Genomic DNA, 12,761 nt, shown 5'->3' on the forward strand with positions numbered 1-12,761 from the left:
AACATACTAAGAGAATGAAGACAATTTGATAATAGGAGTAAATTAGAAAGTTGCTTAAAATTGCATGCTCTATCTGAATGACAAAAGAAAAAAATTTGGGTTCAGTGTCCCTTTAACAGGTTTTTAAGTTTTTTGTTATAAGAAGAAAAAAACATTTAATTTTTAACGTATTAATTATTGAAGTACAGGTTCCGCAGCGCTATGAACAAAGGTGGTTAGAAATGTTTATGGTATTAGGAGGTGTAATATATAGTGTTATTTATTCATTATATAGAACACACAATGCTTGGACAGGGTAGGCCCCACAAATACTAAGGGGTGTTCCTTAGTTAAACATATAGAGGTGCAGGGTTGCTAGTCTTAAAATGGCACGCTCTAATGAAATAGATCATGTCATTTTCCAATTATAATGGTCTTGTAACATATAGTGCTCCTAAAATGTGTAGCACAATTCCCTTGTAGACGTGCTATAAACAAACAATGTACATTTGCTAGTAGACCCATACAAAATCACTGGAGAACTAATAATTAAACTAAAATAATGAAAGGAAAACCATTGTAGTGTAATATAATTAAGGACTTTAATGGTTTCAATTGTATGCTAGTAAGTGTAAATTCACTCTATTTTTAATATATATATCTATCTATCAGTGACGTGCAGTGATGTCAGAGGCTGGTGAGGCAGTGGCTAGGATACGCCTTCATTCTTTAGATATCCTTTGTTGAAGAAATAGCAATGCACATGGGTGAGCCAATCACATCATGAGGTATCTATGTGCAGCCACCAATCAGCAGCTACTGAGCATATTTAGATATTATTTTCAACAAAGGATATCAAAAGAATGAAGAAAATTAGATATTAGATGTAAATTGGAAAGTTATTTAAAATTGCATGCTCTTTCTAAATCATGAAAGAAAATATATGGGTTTCATGTCCCTTTAAATTGTGTCTTGGAAAACTGGTCAACTTAGTAAACATCTGATTTTAGTCTAAAGGATTGTAACAGAAACTCTTACCAGATAACAAAATGCTTGCTCTGATTATGAGATCTAGAAATCAATGTCCATTAAAATTTATGTTTAAAACATACTTTTTACTTTAATGCTGCAAATTATGCTTATAGATTATTTCATTATTCAGTAAATATAAAAATGTCTTGATCCAGTGGTGGCTGGTGAAATTTAAAGATGGTGGGGCGCTTGACCCCATCCCTTTAAATAAAGCCACACCATCAGATGGCACTACCAATTCATTAATTAAATAAATAAAAAGTAGACAGAAACACAGAAAAGCACTCGGGGGGAGAGGGAGAGAGAGACAGGGGGAGAGAGACACAGAGGGTTAGAGAGAAAAAGAGACACAATCACACACAGAGGGTTAGAGAGAGAGAAAGAGAGAGAGGCACAATCACACACACAGGGTTAGAGAGAGAGAAAGAGGGAAAAACACAATCACATACAGAGGGTTAGAGAAAGAGAGACACAATCACACACACAGGGTTAGAGAGAGAGAGAAAGAGAGACACAATCACACACAGAGGGTTAGAGAGAGAGAAAGAGAGAGAGACACAATCTTACACAGAGGGTTAGAAATAGAGAGAGAGACACACACAATCACACACAGAGGGTTATAGAGAGAAAGAGAGAGAGAGAGAGACAATCACACACAGAGGGTTAGAGACAGAGAGAGACACAATCACACAGAGGGTTAGAGAGAAAGAGAGAGAGACACAATCACACACAGAGGGTTAGAGAAAGAGAGAGAGACAATCACACAGAGGGTTAGAGAGACAGAATGAGAGAGAGACACAATCACACATAGAGGGTTAGAGAGAGAGAGACAATCACACACACACAGAGGGTTAGAGAGAGAGAGAGAAAGAGAGAGACAATCACACACAGAGGGTTAGAAAGAGAGAGAGACACAATCACACACAGAGGGTTAGAGAGAGAGAAAGAGAGACACAATCACACACAGAGGGTTAGAAAGAGAGAGAGACACAATCACACACAGAGGGTTAGAGAGACACATAAGGGATGAGAGAGTCAGAGGGGGAGGAAGAGAGACAGAGAGAGAAAGAGACCATGGGGGAGAACGACACATAAGGAGAGAGATGGATAGATAGAGAGAGAGAGACACACACAACGCAGCATGTTGTGTAATGGTGGGCAGACCTGCTTGTGCCTCTCCATTGCACAACATGTAGCTGTGAAAAAAATAATATTTTTGCCCATATGAGAGGTGAAGCGCTGCCTCATCTACACACCATGTGCAGGTCTGTGCTATGTTGTTTTCTAAACATTAACTCATGAGTGCTTGATGATGTCAGTCACTGAGTCACTATATCCCTTACTTGGTCACACAGTACAGTAGTGTTTGTCCCTTACTCATTTTAAGTTGACATGCTTAACATAATTTTTTTACTGTGTTACATGTTGCAAAAAAAAATAATAATAAAAAAAATGTATAAAAATCACATTTTGGGGGGGGGGGGGCTTTCATGGATTCTTGAACAGGGACCGTGATGTTTCTAGTTACGCCTCTGATTATTGCAGTTAATTTGCCCCACTTTCCTACTTTCTAGTTTCCTTCCATCCACTTAGCTTTATGTTTGAGGAATTATGGGAGAGTGAGAGGGATTAAATCTCTATGTAGGGGTGTTTTTGCCTCTTAGTGGACTAGAGTGTAATCCCTATGTGATTATTAGGTGGGGCCCTGCTATCATGAGAGAAATTAATTTATCAGGTAGGAATACATTTATTTCATGTAATTAGCAAGAGTCCATGAGCTAGTGACGTATGGGATATACATTCCTACCAGGAGGGGAAAAGTTTCCCAAACCTCAAAATGCCTATAAATACACCCCTCACCACACCCACAAATCAGTTTTACAAACTTTGCCTCCTATGGAGGTGGTGAAGTAAGTTTGTGCTAGATTCTACGTTGATATGCGCTCCGCAGCAGGTTGGAGCCCGGTTTTCCTCTCAGCGTGCAGTGAATGTCAGAGGGATGTGAGGAGAGTATTGCCTATTTGAATGCAGTGATCTCCTTCTACGGGGTCTATTTCATAGGTTCTCTGTTATCGGTCGTAGAGATTCATCTCTTACCTCCCTTTTCAGATCGACGATATACTCTTATATATACCATTTCCTCTACTGGTTCTCGTTTCAGTACTGGTTTGGCTTTCTACTACATGTAGATGAGTGTCCTGGGGTAAGTAAGTCTTATTTTCTGTGACACTCTAAGCTATGGTTGAGCACCTTTATATAAAGTTCTAAATATATGTATTCAAACATTTATTTGCCTTGACTCAGGATGTTCAACATTCCTTATTTCAGACAGTCAGTTTCATATTTGGGATAATGCATATGAATAAATCATTTTTTCTTACCTTAAAAATTTGACTTTTCCGTGTGGGCTGTTAGGCTCGCGGGGGCTGAAAATGCTTCATTTTATTGCGTCATTCTTGGCGCGGACTTTATTGGCGCAAATTTTTTTTTTCTGTTTCTGGCGTCATACGTGTCGCCGGAAGTTGCGTCATTTTTGACGTTTTTTGCGCCAAAGGTGTCGGCGTTCCGGATGTGGCGTCATTTTGGCGCCAAAAGCATTTAGGCGCCAAATAATGTGGGCGGCTTTTTTGGCGCTAAAAAAATATGGGCGTCACTATTGTCTCCACATTATTTAAGTCTCATTATTTTGTGCTTCTGGTTGCTAGAAGCTTGTTCTATGGCATTTTTTTCCCATTCCTGAAACTGTCATTTAAGGAATTTGATCAATTTTGCTTTATATGTTGTTTTTTCTATTACATATTGCAAGATGTCTCACGTTGAAGCTGAGTCAGAAGATACTTCTGGAATATCCCTGCCTGGTGCTGGAGCTACCAAAGCTAAGTGTAAACTGCTGTAAACTTTTGGTATCTGTTCCTCCAGCTGTTGTTTGTACTGTTTGTCATGACAAACTTGCTAATGCAGATAATATTTCCTTTAGTACTGTTACATTACCTGTTGCTGTTCCGTCAACATCTAATACTCAGAGTGTTCCTGATAACATAAGAGATTTTGTTTCTAAATCCATTAAGAAGGCTATGTCTGTTATTCCTCCTTCTAGTAAACGTAAAAAGTCTTTTAAATCTTCTCATTTTTCAGATGAAATTTTAAATGAACATCATCATTCTGATACTGATATTGGTTCTTCTGATTCAGAGGATTCTGTCTCAGAGGTTGATGCTGATAAATCTTCATATTTATTTAAAATGGAATTTATTCGTTCTTTACTTAAAGAAGTCCTAATTGCATTATAAATTGAGGATTCTAGTCCTCTTGATACTAAATCTAAACGTTTAGATAAGGTTTTTAAATCTCCTGTAGTTATTCCAGAAGTTTTTCCTGTCCCTGGTGCTATTTCTGAAGTAATTTCCAGGGAATGGAATAATTTGGGTAACTCTTTTACTCCTTCTAAACGTTTTAAGCAATTATATCCTGTGCCATCTGACAGATTAGAATTTTGGGACAAAATCCCTAAGGTTGATGGGGCTGTCTCTACTCTTGCTAAGCGTACTACTATTCCTACGGCAGATGGTACTTCCTTTAAGGATCCTTTAGATAGGAAAATTTAATCCTTTCTAAGAAAAGCTTACTTGTGTTCAGGTAATCTTCTTAGACCTGCTATATCTTTAGCGGATGTTGCTGCAGCTTCAACCTTTTGGTTAGAAGCTTTAGCGCAACAAGTAACAGATCATAATTCTCATAGCATTATTATTCTTCTACAACATGCTAATAATTTTATTTGTGATGCCATCTTTGATATCATTAGAGTTGATGTCAGGTATATGTCTCTAGCTATTTTAGCTAGAAGAGCTTTATGGCTTAAAACTTGGAATGCTGATATGTCTTCTAAATCGACTCTACTTTCCCTTTCTTTCCAGGGTAATAAATTATTTGGTTCTCAGTTGGATTCTATTATCTCAACTGTTACTGGAGGGAAAGGAACTTTTTTACCACAGGATAAAAAATCTAAAGGTAAATTTAGGTCTTATAATCGTTTTCGTTCCTTTCATCACAACAAGGAACAAAAGCCTGATCCTTCATCCTCAGGAGCGGTATCAGTTTGGAAACCATCTCCAGTCTGGAATAAATCCAAGCCTTTTAGAAAACCAAAGCCAGCTCCCAAGTCCACATGAAGGTGCGGCCCTCATTCCAGTTCAGCTGGTAGGGGGCAGATTACGTTTTTTCAAAGAAATTTGGTTCAATTCTGTTCACAATCTCTGAATTCAGAACATCGTTTCAAAAGGGTACAGAATTGGCTTCAAGATAAGGCCTCCTGCAAAGAGATTTTTTCTTTCCCGTGTCCCATTACCCTAGCGAAGGCTCAAGCATTTCTGAAATGTGTTTCAGATCTAGAGTTGGCTGGAGTAATTATACCAGTTCCAGTTCTGGAACAGGGGCTGGGGTTTTATTCAAATCTCTTCATTGTACCAAAGAAGGAGAATTCCTTCAGACCAGTTCTGGATCTAAAAATATTGAATCGTTATGTAAGGATACCAACATTCAAAATGGTAACTATAAGGACTATCCTGCCTTTTGTTCAGCAAGGGCATTATATGTCCACAATAGATTTACAGGATGCATATCTGCATATTCCGATTCATACAGATCACTATCAGTTTCTGAGATTCTCTTTCCTAGACAAGCATTACCAGTTTGTGGCTCTACCGTTTGGCCTAGCTACAGCCCCAAGAATTTTTACAAAGGTTCTCGGTGCCCTTCTGTCTGTAATCAGAGAACAGGGTATTGTGGTATTTCCTTATTTGGACGATATCTTGGTACTTGCTCAGTCTTCACATTTAGCAGAATCTCATACGAATCGACTTGTGTTGTTTCTTCAAGATCATGGTTGGAGGATCAATTTACCAAAAAATTAATTGATTCCTCAGACAAGGGTAACCTTTTTAGGTTTTCAGATAGATTCAGTGTCCTTTGACAGACAAGAGACGTCTAAAATTGATTTCAGCTTGTCGAAACCTTCAGTCACAATCATTCCCTTCGGTAGCTTTATGCATGGAAATTCTAGGTCTTATGACTGCAGCATCGGACGCGATCCCCTTTGCTCGTTTTCACATGCGGCCTCTTCAGCTCTGTATGCTGAACCAGTGGTGCAGGGATTACACAAAGATATCTCAATTAATATCTTTAACACCGATTGTACGACACTCTCTGATGTGGTGGACAGATCACCATCGTTTAGTTCAGGGGGCATCTTTTGTTCTTCCGACCTGGACTGTAATTTCAACAGAAGCAAGTCTGACAGGTTGGGGAGCTGTTTGGGGGTCTCTGACAGCACAAGGGGTTTGGGAATCTCAGGAGGTGAGATTACCGATCAATATTTTGGAACTCTGTGCAATTTTCAGAGCTCTTCAGTCATGGCCTCTTCTGAAGAGAGAATCATTCATTTGTTTTCAGACAGACAATGTCACAACTGTGGCATACATCAATCATCAAGGAGGGACTCACAGTCCTCTGGCTATGAAGGAAGTATCTCGAATTCTGGTATGGGCGGAATCCAGCTCCTGTCTAGTTTCTGCGGTTCATATCCCAGGTATAGACAATTGGGAAGCGGATTATCTCAGCCGCCAAACGTTACATCCGGGCGAATGGTCTCTTCACCCAGAGGTTTTTCTTCAGATTGTTCAAATGTGGGGACTTCCAGAAATAGATCTGATGGCCTCTCATCTAAACAAGAAACTTCCCAGGTATCTGTCCAGATCCAGGGATCCTCAAGCGGAAGCAGTGGATGCATTGTCACTTCCTTGGAAGTATCATCCTGCCTATATCTTTCCGCCTCTAGTTCTTCTTCCAAGAGTAATCTCCAAGATTCTGAAGGAATGCTCGTTTGTTCTGCTGGTAGCTCCAGCATGGCCTCACAGGTTTTGGTATGCGGATCTTGTCCGGATGGCCTCTTGCCAACCGTGGACTCTTCCGTTAAGACCAGACCTTTTGTCGCAAGGTCCTTTTTTCCATCAGGATCTCAAATCCTTAAATTTAAAGGTATGGAGATTGAACGCTTGATTCTTAGTCAAAGAGGTTTCTCTGACTCTGTGATTTATACTATGTTACAGGCTCGTAAATCTGTATCTAGGGAGATATATTATAGAGTCTGGAAGACTTATATTTCTTGGTGTCTTTCTCATCATTTTTCCTGGCATTCTTTTAGAATTCCGAGAATTTTACAATTTCTTCAGGATGGTTTGGATAAAGGTTTGTCTGCAAGTTCCTTGAAAGGACAAATCTCTGCTCTTTCTGTTCTTTTTCACAGAAAGATTGCTAATCTTCCTGATATTCATTGTTTTGTACAAGCTTTGGTTCGTATAAAACCTGTCATTAAGTCAATTTCTCCTCCTTGGAGTTTGAATTTGGTTCTGGGGGCTCTTCAAGCTCCTCCGTTTGAACCTATGCATTCGTTGGACATCAAATTACTTTCTTGGAAAGTTTTGTTCCTTTTGGCTATCTCTTCTGCCAGACGAGTTTCTGAATTATCTGCTCTTTCTTGTGAGTCTCCTTTTCTGATTTTTCATCAGGATAAGGCGGTGTTGCGAACTTCTTTTAAATTTTTACCTAAGGTTGTGAATTCTAACAACATTAGTAGAGAAATTGTGGTTCCTTCATTCTGTCCTAATCCTAAGAATTCTAAGGAGAGATCATTGCATTCTTTGGATGTTGTTAGAGCTTTGAAATATTATGTTGAAGCTACTAAGAATTTCCGAAAGACTTCTAGTCTATTTGTTATCTTTTCCGGTTCTAGGAAAGGTCAGAAGGCCTCTGCCATTTCTTTGGCATCTTGGTTGAAATCTTTAATTCATCATGCCTATGTTGAGTCGGGTAGAACTCCGCCTCAAAGGATTACAGCTCATTCTACTAGGTCAGTTTCTACTTCCTGGGCGTTTAGGAATGAGGCTTCGGTTGATCAGATTTGCAAAGCAGCAACTTGGTCTTCTTTGCATACTTTTACTAAATTCTACCATTTTGATGTGTTTTCTTCTTCTGAAGCTGTTTTTGGTAGAAAAGTACTTCAGGCAGCTGTTTCAGTTTGAATCTTCTGCTTATCATTTAAACTTTATTTTGGGTGTGGATTATTTTTCAGCGGAATTGGCTGTCTTTATTTTATCCCTCCCTCTCTAGTGACTCTTGCGTGGAAAGATCCACATCTTGGGTAGTCATTATCCCATACGTCACTAGCTCATGGACTCTTCCTAATTACATGAAAGAAAACATAATTTATGTAAGAACTTACCTGATAAATTCATTTCTTTCATATTAGCAAGAGTCCATGAGGCCCACCCTTTTTTGTGGTGGTTATGATTTTTTTGTATAAATCACAATTATTCCAATTCCTTATTTTTTATGCTTTCGCACTTTTTTCTTATCACCCCACTTCTTGGCTATTCGTTAAACTGATTTGTGGGTGTGGTGAGGGGTGTATTTATAGGCATTTTGAGGTTTGGGAAACTTTGCCCCTCCTGGTAGGAATGTATATCCCATACGTCACTAGCTCATGGACTCTTGCTAATATGAAAGAAATAAATTTATCAGGTAAGTTCTTACATAAATTATGTTTTTGTTTTTCCTTTCCTTGTTGTTATGCATTTGTATGCATTATGCATTTTTGTATAATTAAAATGTTTTTATTTATTTTTCTATTTAAGAAGCAGACCGCTCAGAGCCTATGTCAGAAGAAGATATGGGAGATGATGCTCCAGCAGTCACTCTGAAGTTTGAGTTTAATTTCCAATCACTCTCTATTGTATTGTACAGTAATGACAATAGCCAAGTAAGTTATTTTGTCTGTATCTATAGTATGTTTTACTGTATATGTTGTCAATTGCATTACATCACATCTTGCTGCATGGTGGGATTTATATATACTTCAGTGTGTTTATGTGCCTATGTATACGTGTGTACATTTCTTTTCTAGTTGTGCTATTTGTACAAACTTGCCAATACTCTGCTTGCAATTCAGTAACAATAATAATATTGTTCTTAAAGGGACATGAAACCCAACATTTTTCTTTCATGATTCAGATAGAGAATACAATTTTAAACAACTTTCCAATTTACTTCTATTGTTTAATTTGCTTCCTTCTCTTGTTATCCTTTGCTGAAAGGTTTATTTTGGAAAGCTCAGGAGCATCAAAGAACCTAGGTTCTAGCTACTGATTGGCGGCTGCATATATATACCGATTGTCATTGGTTCACCCATGTGTTCTGTTAGAAACCAGTAGTGCATTACTGCTCCTTCAACAAATAATACCAAGAGAATGAAACAAATTAGATAATAGAAGTAAACTAGAAAGTTATTTAAAATTGTATTCTCTATCTGAATCATGAAATAAATATTTTGGGTTTCATGTCCCTTTAAGTAATAATACATGTTAGGTCGTTATTTGTATTATTATAGAAGCAACATTTTGTAAAGTTGTGGTGTCAGTATTTTCATTTACATGACTATTTTCAGTCTGTAGTAAACATTTTTACCTTCAGCAATTTCCTTTTGTCTCTTGGCACTTCCTAACTAGCTGTAAAATTAACATTCTGTTTCTATAGCAATAAACGGGTATAACTCATTATAAGAAAAGATTTTAGATTGTTTTGCAATGAATGACACATCAAAAGGAAATGTCTTCTAAAATGTCTGCTGAAGTCCAAGTAGCAAGGCTAATGTGGAAGATTCTTTTATTTTTCAACTTATAAAGTACATAGCAAACCAGGGTTTTTTATTTATATCAGAGCCTACATAGAAAGGACATTAAATAGAGTTTTTACCACGTTTCATACAACACAACCAACAAACTAAGGCTGCCGGGTTTCAGTGCCCCTTTCTCTGGACAGTGTATTTACTATCTTATCACCAGAGGTGCTGGAAGTGTATACCTTTTTACAGTGGCGTCACTAGGGTTGGTGTCACCCGGTGCGGTAAGTTATGGTGTCTCCCCCCCCCCCCCCCAGAAAGCAGACACACACAAAAACATAGGCACACACACATACAAACACTCAGACACACTTAAAAACATACTCAGATGCACACACAAACACTCGGAAACACACTCAGACACACACCCACAAAAACACTGAGACACACACACAAAAACACACACACAAAAACACTGAGACACACACACACACACACACAAAAACTCAGACACACACTTACAAAATATGTAAACTGCACTGCATTAATCATAAAGCTCATGCCTAGAGCTGCTCCCTGGCTCAGCAGAGCATCAAATGAAAGATAAACAGAGCACTCTAAAAATAAATCACTAAAGAAAAGGTTTAGGCGCAAACTATGAAAATTCTGCTCTCTGACTCTGTTCCAAGCCTGTCAGTGCACAGCCCCGGGCCGCGTGCCTACCGCTTCTTATGGCCAATCACCTCTGCACTCTGCCCACCCCCAGACCCCCGCCCGCCCTCCTACCTGTTCAGTGTGCACTTAGTGTACCGTAACCGTAATGGTCTGGTGGGCATCATACGTGGCTCCTTCACTTTAAAGACAGTGTCAAACAGTCATGCGGTCAGGTGCCAGGCATCCCCTCATGATTTGCCAGTTCCCGTTTAGAGAGACAGCACAGCAGTGAGTGACTCCACTGCTCCACATGTCACTGAGCAGTGAGCACAGATAGGCAGGCAGGTTTAGGCTAGCAGCGCAACTTTGCAAGCCCCACGGCATGCCCACAACATTCATAGCGAAATTGGGCAGGGGAGAAGCAAAGTACAAACAAGCAAAAGCAGCCGGGAAAACTATTTGTTGAAATTGCAGCACTGGCTCAAGGGGCAAAAAAATTGTGTGTCTACGACTTCCCCAGTCCCACCAATGTTCACAAATGCCAGCCCCTCTAATAAAAAAAAATCTATGCATCTCAACATTGTATTTCTTTGAATTTCAAAGTGACGCCACTGCCTTTTTAAAGGGTTTTCATATCATGAGTGGCTGATTTATCTTAACAAAACTCAGCCCATAAAAGTTTCCATTATGGTCAGAGAACACAGTCTTTTCTTTATTTGTTTTGCCTACTTTTCCTGTCATTTAAATCTGAAAATTGTAGTTTTCTTCTGTTATGTGTGATCAGTCCACGGGTCATCATTACTTCTGGGATATAACTCCTCCCCAACAGGAAATGCAAGAGGATTCACCCAGCAGAGCTGCATATAGCTCCTCCCCCCTACGTCAGTCCCAGTCATTCTCTTGCACCCAACGACTAGATAGGATGTGTGAGAGGACTATGGTGATTATACTTAGTTTTTATGACTTCAATCAAAAGTTTGTTATTTTACAATAGCACCGGAGCGTGTTATTACTTCTCTGGCAGAGTTTGAGGAAGAATCTGCCAGAGTTTTTTACTATGATTTTAACCGGAGTAGTTAAGATCATATTGCTGTTCTCGGCCATCTGAGGGAGGTAAAGGCTTCAGATCAGGGGACAGCGGGCAGATGAATCTGCATTGAGGTATGTAGCAGCTTTTATTTTCTGAATGGAATTGATGAGAAAATCCTGCCATACCGTTATAATGACATGTATGTATACACTTCAGTATTCTGGGGATGGTATTTCACCGGAACTACTCTGTTAAAGGTCACTAATCCTTTTAATAAGTATTTATCATGTTAAACGTTTTTGCTGGAATGTAGAATCGTTTACATTGCTGAGGTACTGTGTGAATAAATATTTGGGCATTATTTTCCACTTGGCAGTTGTTTGCTTTTAATTGTGACAGTTTCGTTTCTCTTCACTGCTGTGTGGGAGAGGGAGGGGCCGTTTTTGGCGCTCTTTGCTACGCATCAAAAAATTCCAGTCAGTTACTCTTATATTTCCTGCATGATCCGGTTCATCTCTGACAGATCTCAGGGGTCTTCAAACTTCTTTGGAGGGAGGTAGATTCTCTCAGCAGAGCTGTGAGAATTTTTATAGTGACTGTGAATAAAAACGTTGCTTTGTATTTTTTATGTCAAATTTAATTTTTGTTATTTTACTAATGGGAACAAACCTTTGCTAAGAGTTGTGTTGTTTTAAAGTTTGATGCTATAACTGTTTTTTCAGTTAATTATTCAACTGTCATTTAATCGTTTAGTACCTCTTTGAGGCACAGTACGTTTTTGCTAAAAAAGATTATAACCAAGTTGTAAGTTTATTGCTAGTGTGTTAAACATGTCTGACTCAGAGGAAGATATCTGTGTCATTTGTTCCAATGCCAAGGTGGAGCCCAATAGAAATTTATGTACTAACTGTATTGATGCTACTTTAAATAAAAGTCAATCTGTACAATGTGAACACATTTCACCAAACAGCGAGGGGAGAGTTATGCCGACTAACTCGCCTCACGCGACAGTACCTGCATCTCCCGCCCGGGAGGTGCGTGATATTATGGCGCCTAGTACATCTGGGCGGCCATTACAGATAACATTACAAGATATGGCTACTGTTATGACTGAAGTTTTGTCTAAATTACCAGAACTAAGAGGCAAGCGTGATCACTCTGGGGTGAGAACAGAGTGCGCTGACAATGCTAGGGCCATGTCTGATACTGCGTCACAGCTCGCAGAGCATGAGGACGGAGAGCTTCATTCTGTGGGTGACGGTTCTGATCCAAACAGATTGGACTCAGATATTTCAAATTTTAAATTTAAATTGGAGAACCTCCGTGTATTACTAGGGGAGGTCTTAGCAGCTCTCAACGATTGTAACACCGTTGCAATACCAGAGAAACTGTGTA

General features: G+C 39.1%; 1 protein-coding gene across 1 annotated transcript in view; it reads left to right on the plus strand.

Moving 5' to 3' along the window:
- The window catches only part of VPS13C (vacuolar protein sorting 13 homolog C), a 1,402,311-nt gene that overhangs the window by 1,014,728 nt on the left and 374,822 nt on the right, over positions 1-12,761 (plus strand). Inside the window, 1 exon segment of the mRNA XM_053719302.1 lies at positions 8,700-8,824. Within this exon segment, the coding sequence (XP_053575277.1) occupies positions 8,700-8,824 (125 nt within the window).

This window comes from Bombina bombina, chromosome 6, assembly GCF_027579735.1.
Source record: "Bombina bombina isolate aBomBom1 chromosome 6, aBomBom1.pri, whole genome shotgun sequence".
NCBI lineage: Eukaryota > Metazoa > Chordata > Amphibia > Anura > Bombinatoridae > Bombina > Bombina bombina.